The sequence below is a fragment of the Salminus brasiliensis genome, chromosome 20 (assembly GCF_030463535.1).
Source record: "Salminus brasiliensis chromosome 20, fSalBra1.hap2, whole genome shotgun sequence".
Lineage (NCBI taxonomy): Eukaryota > Metazoa > Chordata > Actinopteri > Characiformes > Bryconidae > Salminus > Salminus brasiliensis.
This window is the reverse complement of record NC_132897.1, coordinates 1,208,075-1,226,423: the sequence shown is the minus strand read 5'-3', so window position 1 is coordinate 1,226,423 and position 18,349 is coordinate 1,208,075. Positions and strand designations below refer to the sequence as shown.

Genomic DNA, 18,349 nt, shown 5'->3' with positions numbered 1-18,349 from the left:
TTCTTGTGGTATACATGGTTTCAGTGGTATCCATGGTTTCAGTGGTATATGTGTTCCTGTGGTAGTCATGGTTCCTGTGGTAGTCATGGTTTCAGTGGTGGTATCTGGGTTCCTGTGGTAGTTATGGTTCCTGTGTATCCAGTGTTCATGTGGTATCCAGTGTTTCTGTGGTATCCAGTGTTCATGTGGTATCCAGTGTTTCTGAGGTATCTAGTGTTACTGTGGTATCAGTGTTTCTGTTTTAACAGTGTTTCTGAGGTATCCAGTGTTTCTGAGGTATCCAGTGTTCATGTGGTATCCAGTGTTTCTGTGGTATCCAGTGTTCATGTGGTATCCAGTGTTTCTGAGGTATCTAGTGTTACTGTGGTATCAGTGTTTCTGTTTTAACAGTGTTTCTGAGGTATCCAGTGTTTCTGTGGTATCCAGTGTTCATGTGGTATCCAGTGTTTCTGAGGTATCCAGTGTTTCTGAGGTATCTAGTGTTACTGTGGTATCAGTGTTTCTGTTTTAACAGTGTTTCTGAGGTATCCAGTGTTTCTGAGGTATCTAGTGTTACTGTGGTATCAGTGTTTCTGTTTTAACAGTGTTTCTGAGGTATCCAGTGTTTCTGAGGTATCCAGTGTTCATGTGGTATTCATGGTTCCTGTGGTATCAGTGTTTCTGAGGTCTCTAGTGTTTCTGAGGTATTCATGGTTCCTGTGGTATCCAGTATTTCTGTGGTATCAGTGTTTCTGTGGTATCCAGTGTTCCTGTGGTATCCAGTGTTCCTGTGGTATTCATGGTTCCTGTGGTATTCATGGTTCCTGTGGTATCCAGTATTCCTGTGGTATCAGTGTTTCTGTGGTATCCAGTGTTTCTGTGGTCTCTAGTGTTTCAGTGGTATCTAATGTTCCTGTGGTATTCATGGTTCCTGTGGTATTCATGGTTCCTGTGGTATCAGTGTTTCTGTGGTATTCATGGTTCCTGTGGTATCAGTGTTTCTGTGGTATTCATGGTTCCTGTGGTATCAGTGTTTCTGTGGTATCCAGTGTTCCTGTGGTATTCATGGTTCCTGTGGTATCAGTGTTTCTGTGGTATCTAGTGTTCCTGTGGTATCTAGTGTTCCTGTGGTATCAGTGTTTCTGTGGTATCAGTATTCCTGTGGTATCAGTGTTTCTGTGGTATTTATGGTTCCTGTGGTATTCATGGTTCCTGTGGTATTCATGGTTCCTGTGGTATCAGTGTTTCTGTGGTATCAGTGTTTCTGTGGTATCAGTGTTCCTGTGGTCTCTAGTATTCCTGTGGTATCAGTGTTTCTGTGGTATCAGTGTTTCTGTGGTATCAGTGTTCCTGTGGTCTCTAGTATTCCTGTGGTATCAGGGTTTCTGTCCAGTGTTTCTGAGGTATCCAGTGTATCTGTGGAATTCATGGTTCCTGTGGTATCCAGTGTTTCTATGGTTGCTATACCTAATCTATATTCTAATGCAAAACTAAGCCAGCAAGACATTAATCTAGTTCCACCTGTAATTACACTTTAGCTCCAAGCTCACCTGAGCAGGTAAGCACACCTGAACAAAGCCTACCTAAACACAGAAGGTCTTACCCTTCAGGTCGATCCAGTTCTGCTCGGAGAAACTCAGCTCCTGCTGGTTCATTAACACCTGCAGGTGACCCGGCCTGTCCGTGAGCCGCACCTCGATGACATCAGAGTCCTTCTCCCTCATAGCCACTGAGCAGAGGCGGGTCGCCATGATGACGGAACCTTAAAGGGAAAGTACGAGAACCTTTGAGGACATCACTGTGTGTGTTTAGGGCAACTAAGGTATTTTTAACCCCAGTTAAAAATCAGTTGTCTGGCCACACTGACCAGAGCCATGTTTGGAGGAGTAAATGTGAAGCGCTATCCCCAATAAGACTGTACCAACTGTTAAGCATGGTGATGGTAGCATCATGATCTGGAACTGGTACTCCTAACATTAATCTTTCGGAATGACCGTCCTAAAATTCTGGCGTGACCGTATTGAGAATATGTGGACTGTGTTTAATGGTCAGCTTCCTGCCAAGAAAAGTAAAATATGCATCTGGTCAGGATGCAACTGGCTAAGACACATTTAATTAAATATTAGTTAAGCTTTATGTCTAATCGTGATCAATTGCTGATTTCAGATCACCCCAAAAAATCTATTTTAAATTTCATTTATGATGTCATGTATGTTATCCTGGCCCAGAAAAAATAACATTTAAAAAAAACGATTAAAAGCCCAATATTGCATGGACCTTCATTTCCATGCTGAGTGTATGTAAACCTCTGACTGCAACATAATTCATTAAAACAAATCAATAAAAAAATGTATTACTTTCCTTGTTGTAATTTTACATTTTTTAAGTAAAACATATAAATGTTATTTAATATTATTTTATCTCAAGTCTGTTGATTTGCATGCTCTTGGTTCAGAGGAACTTCATTTTATTTTCAGTGTGTTTTTGATTGGACTGGAACTTAGCTTCAATAAAAACGAGTTATAGAAATATTATTAATTAGGCTGCAGTACCCCAGAGGTAATATAAGGTGCCAAGAAAAGTCAAATATCCAGAATTCGGCCACAAGCTTGTTGATGAATACCAAGAGCAAGTGGTCAGGATGCAACTGGCTAAGAGACATTTCATTAAATATTAGTTGACCTTTATGTCTAATCGTGATCGAGTGCTAATTTCAGACCAACCCCTAAAAATGAATAAGATTTAATAAAACATTTATGATGTCACTTATCCTGGCCCAGAAAAAATAACTCACAAAAATTATTAAAAGCCCAATATTGCATGGACCTTCATGTTTATGCTGAGTGTATGTAAACTTCTGACAGCAACATAATTAATTACAATAAAATAAGATTCTGTGAATTTCCCCACTGCGGGACTAATAAAGGACTATCTTATCTTATCTTATTTTAAAATAAAATAAATAAATAAATAGTTTATTTTACATTTTTGAGGTAAAACATATCAATGTTATTTAATGTTATTTATGTTTTATTTCATTTATTAAATCTCGAGTCTGTTGATTTGCATGCTTCATTTTAGGCAAATCATTTTATTTATGGTGTGTTTTTGATTGGACTGAAACTGAGCTACAATAAAAACGAGTTATAGAAATATTAATAATTAGGCTTTAGAATCCCGGAGGTAATATAACGTGCCAAGAAAAGTGAAATATCCACTCAGAATTCGGCCACAAGCTTGTTGATTGATGCCAAGAGTATCTGGCCAAGGTGCAACTGGCTAATAGATTTAATTAATAATTTTTATATATTTTATATATATATATATATATTAATATTATATAACATATATATGGTAAACTTACCGTTCTCTGATGTCATTGGCTCAGTCCTGCCCTGCACTGTGAGGTTATAGGCTGCAGACTGAAGCAGGACGTACTCTCCTTTACCGTTGAAGGTGTACGTGGTTCCGTCAAACGTGATGAAATGGGGGTCTCCGATCACAGAGGCTGGAAGGAAGAATAAACGATACATTTCTTTAATCAGAAACACAAACTGATAAAATTCCAGAAAATATTACAGATGATCATTTCCAGTCTCCAGTTTTATTATTCAGCCTATTTTCTACTGTTCGACTCGATCAATCATTAGATCAGTCACTAGTTACTTGACTACCAACGTAATCAACAGTGACCTTCCCACTCACTAACAAACAAGGCTCACCAGCTTTCGGGGCCTGGTAAGTCCTGCAGTCGCTGGACGGTCGGTGGGAGAAGTAATAGTCACAGTTATCGGACCACAGGCAGCAGTAGTAGAAGGTGATGACGTCGTATTTCCAGTGTGATAATCCCGGCACTCTGGGGGGTTTCTGGTAAGGTGGTGCACCCCAGTCGTGCCCCCGGTCCGGAGTACTGCCCCCTAGGGAGTCTCCGGTCAAGACCTGGGCTCCGGTACTGTCGTAGCAACACTGCTGACCGGCCGCATACATAGGGCTGCAGAGGAACACAACACCACTTTTATGTTCCTAGAAATCCAACTTCCTAAACTGTTTTTAGTTAAAATAGACAGTTGTACGAGGTGCGAGGTGCGAGGTGTGAGGTGCGAGGTGTGAGGTGCGAGGTGCGAGGAGTGTGTTACCTAGCCTGTATGGCTCTGACACAGTGCACAGCTCCTGGATGGTACGTGCAAACACTGCCTTTCTCGATGTCACAGCCGTAATCAGTCTAATAACAAGAACATCCATAAAAATGAACAGTGAACAGTGTTCAGAAGAAAATGATGGAGTTATTGGAGAATGATGGTTTCTGGTGGAGAAATATGGTGTCTGGTGGAGAAAGGTGGAGTTAGAAAAGCAATGATGGTGTCTGATGGAGAATGAAGGTGTTTAGAAGAAAATGATGGTGTTTGGTGGAGAATGATGGTGTTTGGTGGAGAGTGATTGCGTCTGGTGAAGAATGATGGGGTCTGATGGAGAATGATGGGGTCTGATGGAGAATGATGGTGTTTGGTGGAGAAAAACGGTGTTAAGAAGAAAACAATGGTGTTTGGTGGAGAATGGTGGTGTCTGGTGGAGACTGATGGTGTCTGGTGGAGAAAGGTGGTGGGTTAGAAAAATAATGATGGTGTTTGGTGGAGAGTGATGGGGTCTGGTGGAGAGTGATGGTGTTTGGTGGAGAGTGATGGTGTCTGGTGGAGAGTGATGGGGTCTGGTGGAGAATAATGGGGTCTGGTGGAGAATAATGGGGTCTGGTGGAGAGTGATGGTGTTTAGAAGAAAATGATGGTGTCTGGTGGAGAGTGATGGGGTCTGGTGGAGAGTGATGGGATCTGGTGGAGAGTGATGGTGTTTGGTGGAGAGTGATGGGGTCTGGTGGAGAGTGATGGGATCTGGTGGAGAGTGATGGTGTTTGGTGGAGAGTGATGGGGTCTGGTGGAGAGTGATGGGGTCTGGTGGAGAGTGATGGTGTTTAGAAGAAAATGATGGTGTCTGGTGGAGAGTGATGGGGTCTGGTGGAGAGTGATGGGATCTGGTGGAGAGTGATGGTGTTTGGTGGAGAGTGATGGGGTCTGGTGGAGAGTGATGGGGTCTGGTGGAGAGTGATGGTGTCTGGTGGAGAGTGATGGTGTCTGGTGGTGGTGTCTGGTGGAGAGTGATGGTGTCTGGTGGAGAGTGATGGTGTCTGGTGGAGAATAATGGGGCCTGGTGGAGAATAGTGGGGTCTGGTGGAGAATAATGGGGTCTGGTGGAGAATAATGGGGTCTGGTGGAGAGTGATGGTGTCTGGTGGAGAGTGATGGGGTTTAGAAGAAAATGATGGTGTCTGGTGGAGAATGATGGTGGCGGACTGACGTGGAAGCGGCCGGTGTCTGCGCGGGCCTGGGTCAGGGTGCAGGGGCAGTCTGTGATTTCGGGGAGGAAGCTGGGGATCCTCTTCTCCTCTTTATCCCACAGGACACACTTCTCCAAAGCCCAGCCCGCGGAGTCTCCCCTAAAGGCCTCCTCCAGGTGATAGGCCAGAGCATGAGCCCCACTCCACAGAGCATTCACATTTCTACACACACACACACACACACCAAAAACACATACACACAGCTTCCATATTAGTAGGCTAAGTGGGCGTGGCTAAAGTGCTGTAGGCTAAATGGGCGTGGCTAAAGTGCTGTGGTCTGAACAGGTAGTCTTCTTTTACCGTGCTCCATCTGAGGTGGTGCTGGGACTGACCCGCATGCTGCCGATGTCCCAGTTGGCCAGAGGCTTCTCGGAAGGTTTTGGGGTGAAGCTGAAGGCTCCGTTATTGGGCACGTCTTTCCCCACCGTGTACAAATATGTCCAGTCCGACCGCCAGTGGTCAGAGTATGGCTCACCTGTACCAGATGATAGAGACGTAAATGCAGTGAATTTTTGTAACTGTGTAATTAAATATGTATTTAAACTGAAATAATTGGTACTTGCTGCAAATATGTAATAACTTACTTAATATAAGTATTATATAAAATAATGTAACATAAATATAATATAAAAATTATATAAAATAAAATAAAAAATAAAGTAAAAATAATAAAATATAATATAATATCATATAATATAAGATTTAATGAAGTATAAAAGTGAGGCAGGTAAGCAGACTGAATGCTTGCGCTGCAGTGTATCCTGTGTTAAACAGCCCAGCTGTAGGCATGTTTACTGCTCGCTTATCAGCGCCTATCAGATTTATTCCAGTCTTGTTCGATACGAAGGTCAGTCAGCAGGTTTACAGCTGCAGTTTTGGGCAGTGATTTGTGCAGAACACAGATAACACTTTCAAGGACATGAGAACACACTCCCACACTCTCCAAAAATGACGTTAAAGGGCCCACCTCCCAGAAACCCCCATGTCTCACTCTCACTTCATTTAAAATACGTACTGACTCCCAACTGGCGCAGCTGTCTAACTGTTGGTTCAATCCCTGGTGTGGGGGAGAGCCGTCCTAGAGAGCAGTTTAGCCACACCCATATAAATCTAACACTTTAAATGTAGGTATTGTGATTTACATTGAGGAGGCGGAGCTACAGTCTCTCATTAGGGTGAATATTAATAACTCTAAATGTAGGTATTGTGATATACACTGAGGAGGCGGAGCTACAGTCTCTCATTAGGGTGAATATTAATAAAGCTCTAAATGTAGGTATTGTGATATACACTGAGGAGGCGGAGCTACAGTCTCTCATTAGGGTGAATATTAATAAGGCTCTAAATGTAGGTATTGTGATATACACTGAGGAGGCGGAGCTACAGTCTCTCATTAGGGTGAATATTAATAACGCTCTAAATGTAGGTATTGTGATATACACTGAGGAGGCGGAGCTACAGTCTCTCATTAGGGTGAATATTAATAAGGCTCTAAATGTAGGTATTGTGATATATACTGAGGAGGCGGAGCTACAGTCTCTCATTAGGGTGAATATTAATAAGGCTCTAAATGTAGGTATTGTGATATATACTGAGGAGGCGGAGCTACAGTCTCTCATTAGGGTGAATATTAATAACGCTCTGAATGTAGGTATTGTGATATACACTGAGGAGGAGGAGCTACAGTCTCTCATTAGGGTGAATATTAATAACGCTCTAAATGTAGGTATTGTGATATACACTGAGGAGGAGGAGCTACAGTCTCTCATTAGGGTGAATATTAATAACGCTCTAAATGTAGGTATTGTGATATACACTGAGGAGGAGGAGCTACTGTCTCTCATTAGGGTGAATATTAATAACGCTCTAAATGTAGGTATTGTGATATACACTGAGGAGGCGGAGCTACAGTCTCTCATTAGGGTGAATATTAATAACGCTCTAAATGTAGGTATTGTGATAAACACTGAGGAGGCGGAGCTACAGTCTCTCATTAGGGTGAATATTAATAAGGCTCTAAATGTAGGTATTGTGATATACACTGAGGAGGCGGAGCTACAGTCTCTCATTAGGGTGAATATTAATAAGGCTCTAAATGTAGGTATTGTGATAAACACTGAGGAGGCGGAGCTACAGTCTCTCATTAGGGTGAATATTAATAAGGCTCTAAATGTAGGTATTGTGATATACACTGAGGAGGCGGAGCTACAGTCTCTCATTAGGGTGAATATTAATAAGGCTCTAAATGTAGGTATTGTGATATACACTGAGGAGGAGGAGCTACAGTCTCTCATTAGGGGGAATATTAATAACGCTCTAAATGTAGGTATTGTGATATACACTGAGGAGGCGGAGCTACAGTCTCTCATTAGGGTGAATATTAATAAGGCTCTAAATGTAGGTATGGAGTATGGAAAGGAAAGAGTCTGGTAGGTTCTGCTCTACTCACCGGTCTCCTCGTAGCCCCACAGCTCTATATTGACTCTTTCAGCGTTTATTAGTGAGGCGTTCCACACCATCAGCAAAATCCCCCCGACCCCTGGAGTGCCGTAGTACTGCCAGTGCGTCCCGTTCACCAGGAGGAGCTTGAACACCGCACTCAGCTTACTGTGATGGACTGGTCAATCAATCAATCAATCAATCAAGTAAAAATAAATAGAACCTGTACGCTAGTCTGACAGTAGTAATATCTGACAGTAGTAACTCAGCAGAAGTGGGCGCTCACCTGACAGCCACCTGCCTGCTCTGTTGTAGTTCACTCCATCAGTGGAGACTTCAAATGGGATCCAGCCAGACTCAAACAGCATGGGAGAAATGCAGTGACCAACACCGTCCCCGTCCACGTAACCCTGAGTTACAATCTCAGACTTAAACCTGCAACAAAAACAATCAATAACTCATTTAAATATTTTAACATTTTAAACACATAATAATTAACTGCATAAAGAAATGCTGGAGGCTGAATAGGTGGGGGCTACACTGCTGGAGGCTGAATGGGTGGGGCTACACTGCTGGAGGCTGAATGGGTGGGGCTACACTGCTGTAGGCTGAATGGGTGGGGCTACACTGCTAGAGGCTGAATGGGTGGTGCTACATTGGTGTAGGCTGAATGGGTGATGGCTACACTGCTGGAGGCTGAATGGGTGGGGCTACACTGCTGGAGGCTGAATGGGTGGTGCTACATTGGTGTAGGCTGAATGGGTGGGGCTAAACTGCTGTAGGCTGAATGGGTGGTGCTACATTGGTGTAGGCTGAATGGGTGATGGCTACACTGCTGGAGGCTGAATGGGTGATGGCTACACTGCTGGAGGCTGAATGGGTGGGGCTACACTGCTGGAGGCTGAATGGGTGGGGCTACACTGTGACAGGGCTGGAATTCAGGAGGCTGAACAGGAGAGTGAGCAGCGCTTTCTGAAACCGGCTCGGTGTCTTCTGCACGTGGAGGAGGGACACTCTTCACCTGCAGGTCAGGACGGAGCTGAGGTTGAAGACGACGTTGAGGATTCGGAAGTCTGTTCCTCCGAGCAGAGATCCGGAATGGGGGGAAATCTCCAAGCAAAACTGTTTAAAATCCGGACAGCAGCTCAGCAGCGATTCACAGGTGGAGTGACAGGAACACTCGGCCAGCTTCCCCCCACAGCGGCCCTCACACGACTGAGCTGCGAGAGGCACAGTTACCCAAAAACTTACTCAATACCATAGAATTACTTTATATAATTACATTTACTCAATACTATAAAACTGGAATTCTACATTACACAATGTAATCAATACTAGAGTTTTAATTCTACATAATAAAATTGACTCAATACCACAGTTTTAAATCCACTAAAATAAAAGTTAGTCGATATTATAGAATTTTAATTCTAAATAATTACATTTACTCAATACTATAAAATGTATTAAAACTGTAGTACTGGGTTATTTTTATAATGTAGAAATAACACTCTAGCACTTATTTTCACATTATGAAACTTAATTCTAGAGTTTTAATTTCACATCACTAGAGTTTTAATTCCATGTAATAAAATGTACTCAATATTATAGAAAAGTAATTATACATTAATACATTTATTCAATACTACAGTTTTAATTTCACATTATAAAAATAACACATTATATAATTTTAATTCTACATAATTACATTTACTCAATACTATAAAATTGTAATTCTACATTATAATCATTGTAATCAATACTAGAGTAATAATTCCATGTAATAAAATGTACTCAATATTATAGAATTTTAATTCTACATGAATACATTTATTCAATATTACAGTTTTAATTCCACATTATAAAAATAATGCAATATTATAACATTTTAATTTTATATAATTACATTTACTTAATACTATAAAACTGTAATTCTACATTATACAATGCAATCGATACTAGAGTTTTAATTTAAGAAAATACTCAATACCACAGTTTTAAATCCACTTTATGAAAGAAATTCTAAATAATTTACTCAATACTATAAAATTAAAAGATATAAAATGTATTAAAACTGTAGTACTGGGTTATTTTTATAATGTGGAATCAACAATTTAGCACTGATTTTCACAATATGAAACTTAATTCTATAGTTTTAATTACACGTAATAAAATGTACTCAATATTATAGAATTTTAATTCTACATGAATACATTTATTCAATACTAGTTTTAATTCCACGTTATAAAAATAACGCAATCTTATACAATTTAATTCTACATAATTACATTTACTCAATACTATACAATTGTAATTCGACATCATGCAATTTTATCCATACTACAGTTATAATTCCACATTATAAAAATAATTCAATATTACAGAATTCTAATAATTACATTTACTCAATACTTAAAAATCTAGTATTGATTTCCACACAATAAAAGTAACTTAATTCTAGAGTTTTAATTCCACATTATAAAATATCCCTGAACTACAGTTTTAATTCCAGTAATAAAATGTTCTTAATACCATAGAACCTGAATTATACATTATTAAATGGATTCAATACTAGTTTCAATTATACATCATAAATGTTACTCATAGATTCTCGTACAATTTTATTCTACATTAATACATTTACTCAGTACTACAGTTTTAATTCCACATTGTTATATTATATCTTATATTTACAATATTATACAATTTTAATTCTACATCACACAACTTTATCAATACTAGAGTTTTTTTTTCCACATTATAAAAGTTACTCAATATTACACAGTTTTAATTCATCATTTTATGCACTGTATCTAATACTAGAGCTCTAATTCCACATTATAAAAGTTACTCAATATTAGGGCTGGTAAAAATATTATATCCCGATATTTAAATACATTTACAATTTTGCAACAAATTCTTAAAAACTACTACTCAAATACTCTCCCACACTAAGCACTTAAAATATGCTGCATTTAATCCAATTAAACCAGATTAATTACACTGTTTGTAATGAAATGTAGTTGATCAGAGTTCGTTAAGCTCTGATATCCTCAATATGCTTAAAAAACAACTTATCAGGATACAATGACATATAATCATTACCCCCCACTACTCAGCATTGTAGAATACTTTTTAAAAATTACAATTATAAAAGTGACTCAGTACTTTTTTTTACTCATATTTATATTCCACACTTTTAATTCAGCGTTATAAAAGGAACTCAATAATGAAGGAGTTCCTCAGTTCTGTAGGAGCTTTAGTTCAGTACTGTAAGAGTTGGTTAAATATTACGAGTGAATTCAGGCTGCCGAGAGTTTTCATTTACATACATTAAGAGTTAATGGGTCACAGTCCGAGTTCCAGTGAACAGTTACTCTTCATATTCACCTCAGTCACCTTAACTGGGCAGAGACAATCTGGCTCACGGGGCAGTGGAGGCTCAGCGGTTAGAGCTCTGGGCTGTCGATGACAGGGTTGTGGGTTCGATACCTGGGCTTGGCCTTAAGCAAGGTCCTTCACCCTCTCTCTGCTCCCCGGGTGCTGGAGTTGGCTGCCCACCGCTCTGGGTGTGTGTGTGTTCTCACTGCCTCTAGTTCACTAGTGTGTGTGTAGATGTGTGTGTGTGTGTGTGTGTGTGTGTGTTCACTGCCAAAGATGGGTCAAATGCAAAGGAAACATCTCTGTTTCGGCTGAAACCCAATTAAACCCTTTGCAGAAACCAGGACTTCTGGAACAATGGGCGGAGCTTCATTGGAGCTTTGCCCTGAGGGGTTTCTTCCTCCCATGAAGATCTAGGCTAGTCTGGTCTGGTCTGGTCTGGTCTGGACGCTGTGGTGAGATCTACCTGCTACCATGATGAGATTTTAGGACTGTTGGAGGCTTCTTTACTCGTCTTGTGGTTCTAGGACATGCTGGGACGTCCTGACCTGGTCATGTTGGTCAGCTCCTCTACAACATCTCCACCCTTCTTTCTGAAGGCCTCAGAGAGCTCTCTGGATCTGACCATGGTGATCTGATCTTCAACCCTCACTTCAACCATCAATCAAGATCAGACCAGACTAAACGTCTGAGGTTTAAATCAGACTCCAGACTCCTCCACAATAATCCTCTCCAACCATGATCTGATCATCTGCAGCTGATCTTCTGCTCCTGAGTCTGATTCTATAATAATCATTTTATAATAATTTCTTTGAATTCTATTTTTATAAATGATGATTAAAGACGTTTCACGTGAAGATCAGACCTCCAGATGTTTACATATGATCAGAAATGCAGATGTGCTTCCTCATCTGTCTCTGTAACTCACCTGCAGTGTGTGTGAGCAGCTGGATCCAGCAGATGAGGATGATGAAGATGAAGGGCAGGAGCTTCATTCTGCCTGACGCTCGTGAATAAACTCCAACCTGTCTGAGACAGAGGACCCTGCAGTCCTGCACTGTGTGAAAGGTCTACCTCCCTCCAAACACACACACACACACACACACACACACACACACACACCTTTCACTTTAACCACGTGCACGCTTACTGCGCAAAAGCGCGCGACTCCAGGTCAGGCAGACATTGATTATTAAAGCTTATTAAACTAATTAATGATCTGCTGATCAACCTGTTCGGAACCGAACCTCGTCTGACACGGAACCGCTCTCCGCACAACCTCAGCCCTGCTCCAGCGCACGGCCAGCTGCACGCCCGGGCCGGGGGGCGTGTCTAGGGGCGTGGAGTCAAAACACGCACCGCCCTCCAAAATAAAAGTCCCAGGACTGAAATAAACATCATAAAAAGCTGAGCAGACATTAAGACATTAAACAAGGCTTAATAAACATTACTAAACTGAATGATGTAAAGCCATTCATAATTACACTTCGGATTAGGACTAGTCTTGAGCTTAATCTGGATCTGGGAACTGGGCTGAAACTATAGGAAACTAAAAAAAAAAAAAAAAGAATATAAACACTTTTACCAAAGAATAACTTTCCTGCTTTTTAAAGGTACTTATTTTTCTAAAGGATAAAAGTTTAAAAAGTGAATACAAATATAAAGAAATAATTATAAGTAATAACTTCATTTTACAGAGTGCTTAAATTGACAATACTATATCAAATTAATGTAAATATATTTGTATAAATATATATGTGTATATATATATTTCTATATATAGACCTATGATGTTTCTTTTCCAGTAACCTTTGCATAATTCTATATATATATATACACATATATTTGTATTAATAATATTTGGTACTGTCAATTTAAGCACTCTGTAAAATGTAGATTGGTAAATATACATGTATAAATATATATGTGTGTATATATCTATATCTATATATATACCTATGATGTTTCTTTTCCAGTAACTTTTGCATAACTATATATTTATGGAGAAGAAACATCATAGATATATCTATCTATCTATCTGTATCTATAACTATATCTATAGATACAGGTATATAAACATCATAGGTATATATATATCTATATATGTATAGATAGATATAGATATATACACACATATATTTATACACTTATATTTACATTAATAATATGTGGTATCGTCAATTTAATCTAAATGCAGATTGGTAATTAGCAGTTTTGTAATCTAAAAAGTTTTTTTTGACAACATGCCTTATTATTACTTATGATTATTAATTAATATTTTTATTCACTTTTTAAACTTTCAACCTTTAGAAAAAAAAGTACCTTTTTAAACAATAATTCATAAAAAGCCATAATTTCTTTCTATTTTCTATATGTTTCTTCTCCAGTAAGTTTTGCATTATATATATATATGTATATATAAATTGTGCAAACATTACTTAAACATTATTTAATGTTCCAATACTTTTGAACTTGCCGTTTTTAACTTGTTTTTTGCTACAATAAATCTAATTAAGTAATTAAACACATTAAAAACACTTATTTAGACTTATTTACACTAATGGACTGTAAAATAAAGATGTGATGTGGATGGTCAAAAACCTGCAGACATCAGAGATCTACTTTCTGTTCTGAAACTCACACATTATCCACTGATTTAAGCTCGACTGATCGCTCACTGTGAATGTGGCCTGCTTAATACACTGATTATACCTTTACCTTTTTAATGAAGGATGCCAGTAATTATGGCAAAGTGTCACTTTACAAATGACTTTATTAATACAGCGGCCTCCTGACTGAATTCTCCACAGAGCTACAACACTGCTGCTGCATCCGGGTCATCAGGGTACGCACTGACGCAGCTGAGCCATCAGGCCTAGTAGTCATTAAGACCGGCGACTGAACATGTGTACTACAGTAAATCAGCACACACACACACAAACACACACACACACACACACACACACACGACTGGAACACATTTTCTATTATTTCTCCAGCAAATCTTCCATTAAAAGGTGAAAGTTCATCCACAGCTCACGCTATAGCACAGCTTCAGCACTTGGCCGAGCAGGACAGAGAGGACATCAGGCCTCTCACATGATGAACCGCAGAGCAGGGGAGATGCATGGCACACAAACACATACTGGCTTCAGTTCCTCTACATGGAAATCATCACACACAGTTTTAATGTAACAAACAAACAAACAAACAAACAAACAACGGCTCCAGAGCACCTCCCTCCTTCATTTCAGCTTCAAAGGCAGAGCGAACACAAAGACCACGCCCTCATCAGGAGAACGTGGGGAACGTTCTAGACTAAGTGGAATGAATAAAACTGGTAACAACTGACAGATGCGGTTTGTAACATCACTGATGAATAGCACTCTGCTGATCACATGACCTGCCCAGACTTTTATATTTCACTGTATTATATTTTATATTAAGTACAGTTCAATAGTATTCAGCTTTCCCTCAAATACGTCTTCAGTTTTAACTGAGATACGCTCATTAAGGGTGTAATAACATCAATCAAAAATATATAATAGAATAACAAAAATATTATTATTATTAAGACTAATAATAATAATAATAATAATAATACCTGGGTCTAGTCATCCACAGATAAACTCAATATATTAAAAGTATGACCTGAATCAGTGCATTATATATATATATATATATATATATATATATATATATATATATATATATATAAAATGACACATGCAAAAGAACTTGAGGCCAATGTGAATAATCAAAACCCTGTGCTGCCCTCTAGTGTTCAGAACTGCATATTACATTAAAGTCAAACCATCAACATCTTGGAGGAATAACGACCCAGCGTTTGCACAACAGGAGTCAACAGAGAACATGGAAGACATACAGAAACATGATAATAATATCCCATAGTAATAATAATAATAAACCTGATTACAGTGTAACAAGGGCAACCCCACAATTTTCTACATTTCAGTGCCTGAGAGCTGTGGTTCTACAGTGGAGGTGAAGGGAAGCAGACGTCTGAAGCTCTAATAATAAAAGCTCCTCACAGAAAGTTCTTCACCTAATGGTGATGAAGACGCTGCCTGATGCCTGAGACACGGTTCTACCAGAGTTCTGAGAAGAGCTCGGCTCTAGAACCTGCTTTTAGAACCAGATCATTAAAATGGTGGAGGGATACATGCTGCAGGGTGTAGTGCAGCTACAGAAAGTAGTCCCTAAAGAGAACTGCATTAGTTCAGATTCTCTATTCACTATTTTACCCTCATCATCATCATCATCATCCTCATCATCATCATCATCATCCCATATAAAACTCAGAAGACTTGTGTTGTAGCTGCACTGGTGGGTTTGGATAGGAGATCAATTATGGGCTGTATCTGTGCTGTAGTCATGGCAACCGATGCCTTGGTCCATTCACCACCACTGTAAAGTAATCAGAGCTGAGTTTCTTTATGGTGAAGCTCAGTTTCACACCAAACCTCCGACTCTGAGCTATGCAGGAAATTTTGGGAGGGAAAGGGTGGGGTTGCCCTTCGGAAAGACAAAAGAGAGAGACAGATAAATATGATTAAATCTGACAGAGATGAACAGATAAAAGACATTTTACACAGAATGGTGTTAAAAAAGGGGGAAAGGGGGCAGAAATTTGGTCTCATGGATTTTAGTACAGTAAAAAAAAAAAAAATAATAATAATAATAATAATAAACACAAATAATTAAATCATAGATAACGTTTTTTTTTCAATGTTTTGAGGACAGTTTCAGTTCGGGTTGGTGTGTTTTGTGCATGAGAAAGCGAACACCTGCACAGGTATGACTTTCTGACTAGGCTAAAGCACTAGGGTATGTGTATGCTAATGCAATGGCACAAACACCTCCTACATTAAGAAGTTATGGGCTTTTGTTAAGCTAGTTTAGCGGGTTCGAGACAGCAGCAGCTATAGCTAACAGTTTAGTACTGAGTTAATGGAACATCACACACAGGGTTGTATTAAGAGCTACCTATATTTAAACACCTAGTCCACGGTTCCCGGTTCAACTCCAGCTGGTACGGAGTAAGCGTGCACTGGCTGGGGGTCCTCACGGATCTGGAAACATGCACTCAATGGAGAAGGTCTTAATTAAAGGTGTACCCCAACCGTCCTCAAGCTGATCTCCATCTGCTGGACCGGTTGCCTACGGTTGATTAGCTCAGAGAATAATTTCAACATGTCAAGCAGAACTCCGAAAATCACTGAAAACCTGCCGACTCAAAACTCACTTCTAATAGAAGCCAATGGGCAGACGCTGAGTTCCCCGAATAAACACCTGAAACGAATCCCATTAATCACTTTGTCCTATTTAACAACACAGATTCAGGTTCGTTGGGCTTTTTCTGAGGTTTTGTGGGGTACATGGGGATTCAGTGGAGCCTGTAAAAGCTCACTTTAAAAGCTGAAAAAGCAAATAGCAGCGTATGATCATGTGTTATAGTTAACATTTTTAGTTTATAATTATTGCTAAATATGGTTAAAAGTAGAATATTTGAGACTTAACTGAGCTTAATAGTGTCCAGATGTAATGAAACAGTCACAAGCTAATGGTAAGCCCAAGATAAAGCAGATAGAGACTAATATGAACAATCTTAGACTGCTCCTTTAAAGGGTCTGTCCATTGGCTTCAATTGTAAAGGAGTTTCCAGTTGGAAGTTTCTCTGCAATTTTCCAAGTTCAGGGAAACGTGTCTAATTTATTGTCTGTAGTGATCAGCCGTACACTACAGATACAGCACCTACAGATTACTATGAAAAACAGCGGACTGCTCCTTTAAAGCGTCTGCCCATTGGCTTTCATTGTAAATGAATTTCCAGCTGACAGTTTCTCTGCTATTTTCCAAATTCGGGGAAATGCAATGAAGTTATTGTCTGTGGTGATCAGCCGTACAATAGAGATGCAGAAGATAGAGGTTATTAGGAACCATACTGGAGCACCCCTTTAAAGCATCTGCCCATTGGCTTCTGTTATAAGCAAATTTTGAGTCTCAGATTTTCTACTGTTTTAGTTTAGGGAAACAATTCTTTGAAATTACTGTCAGTGGTAATTTACTATACACTACAGATGCAGCAGATAGAGGTTATAATGAACAACTCGGTAGTACTCCTTTAAAGCATCTGGCCATTGTCCTTAATTATAAGCGAGTTTCCGGTCAGCAGTTTTTGGGGTTATTTTTCAATTTAAGGAAACATGATGAAATTATTGTCTGTGGTAATTTACTATACACTACAGATACAGCAGATAGAGATTAGGTTATTATTAGTCGAGTATTCCTTTATTCCTTTCTCAGACACACACCTGACCACACTTTTAATGGACTTTGATGCAGCACCACCGCGTAGCCCGTAATGGGGGAGGGGGGGGGGTAACCGGTGTGAGTAAAGCAAGTAGGTTAATGAGTATAAGCATACACAAACATTCATTCATGATGATGATCATGATGATGATGATGAAGGTACGGGCAAGGCCACTGTATGGAATAAAGACGGAAAAAGGAGGAAAGCTGGAGGAAAAGGTCGGAAAAACAGCGAAAGGAAATTAAGCAGATGCATATTCTAGGTCAGTTTGATCCGTCTGGTGCATCTCTGACTGGCTCAGTCAGCCTGGGCTGCAAGCCAGGTCCAAAGTTAGTACACTACATCTGGACTAGTTCTACACTAGGCCTATCCGGTTGTTGTTTTTCAGGTTTTGGTCCAGACCTAGTCCAGCTGGTCCAGTTTTTAAAAACTGCACAGTTCAGGCTCAGAGCTAACGCCGGAGTCCGTCACTCTCCTCTCTTTGGGTGCGCCCCCTGAAGACCAGGGGGTTAAAAGCTTAAAATTAGTCCAGCAGGACCCAGGTTTAGTCCTGGTCTGCCACTATCCCATCTGGATCTGCCCCGAGTAGACGGTCAGGAGGAGCATGATGCTGAAACCGGTCAGCAGGCCAGCGTTCTGGATGGCGAAGGTGACAAAGGAGCCACTTCCCCCGGCCTCCTCCTCCTCTCGGCTCACCTCGTTCATCTCCGGGAACTGGACGGACAGAAGACACGTGATCATACGACAGTCAGGACACTGATTGGTTAAAAAGAATCTGTCTTGTTTAAAAAGAAAAAAAAAAATTAATAAATAAAATACAAAAAAATACAAA

General features: G+C 39.8%; 3 protein-coding genes across 5 annotated transcripts in view; all 3 read right to left on the bottom strand.

The window, feature by feature from the left end:
* susd2 (sushi domain containing 2) overlaps window positions 1–12,499 on the bottom strand; it is a 33,259-nt gene extending 20,760 nt beyond the window's left edge. Inside the window, exons 1-11 of one of the 3 annotated variants that reach the window (XM_072664646.1) lie at window positions 12,415–12,499; window positions 12,112–12,261; window positions 8,827–9,025; window positions 8,092–8,240; window positions 7,816–7,983; window positions 5,667–5,841; window positions 5,327–5,528; window positions 4,116–4,201; window positions 3,702–3,970; window positions 3,344–3,487; window positions 1,583–1,741 (exon numbers count right to left, since the gene is read on the bottom strand). In XM_072664646.1, coding sequence (XP_072520747.1) covers window positions 1,583–1,741; window positions 3,344–3,487; window positions 3,702–3,970; window positions 4,116–4,201; window positions 5,327–5,528; window positions 5,667–5,841; window positions 7,816–7,983; window positions 8,092–8,240; window positions 8,827–9,025; window positions 12,112–12,178 — 1,618 coding nt within the window. In that variant the 5' untranslated portion in view covers window positions 12,179–12,261; window positions 12,415–12,499. Of the gene's footprint in view, window positions 1–1,582; window positions 1,742–3,343; window positions 3,488–3,701; window positions 3,971–4,115; window positions 4,202–5,326; window positions 5,529–5,666; window positions 5,842–7,815; window positions 7,984–8,091; window positions 8,241–8,826; window positions 9,026–12,111 lie in introns of all 3 variants that reach the window. The other 2 variants (XM_072664647.1, XM_072664645.1) reach the window with 2 other exon arrangements.
* The window catches only part of atad1a (ATPase family AAA domain containing 1a), a 296,764-nt gene that overhangs the window by 72,739 nt on the left and 205,676 nt on the right, over window positions 1–18,349 (bottom strand). The gene's annotated exons all lie outside the window — the stretch shown is intronic.
* The window catches only part of slc39a14 (solute carrier family 39 member 14), a 39,481-nt gene continuing 35,465 nt past the window's right edge, over window positions 14,334–18,349 (bottom strand). Inside the window, exon 9 of the mRNA XM_072664416.1 lies at window positions 14,334–18,231. Coding sequence (XP_072520517.1) covers window positions 18,079–18,231 — 153 coding nt within the window. The 3' untranslated portion in view covers window positions 14,334–18,078. The remainder of the gene's footprint in view (window positions 18,232–18,349) is intronic.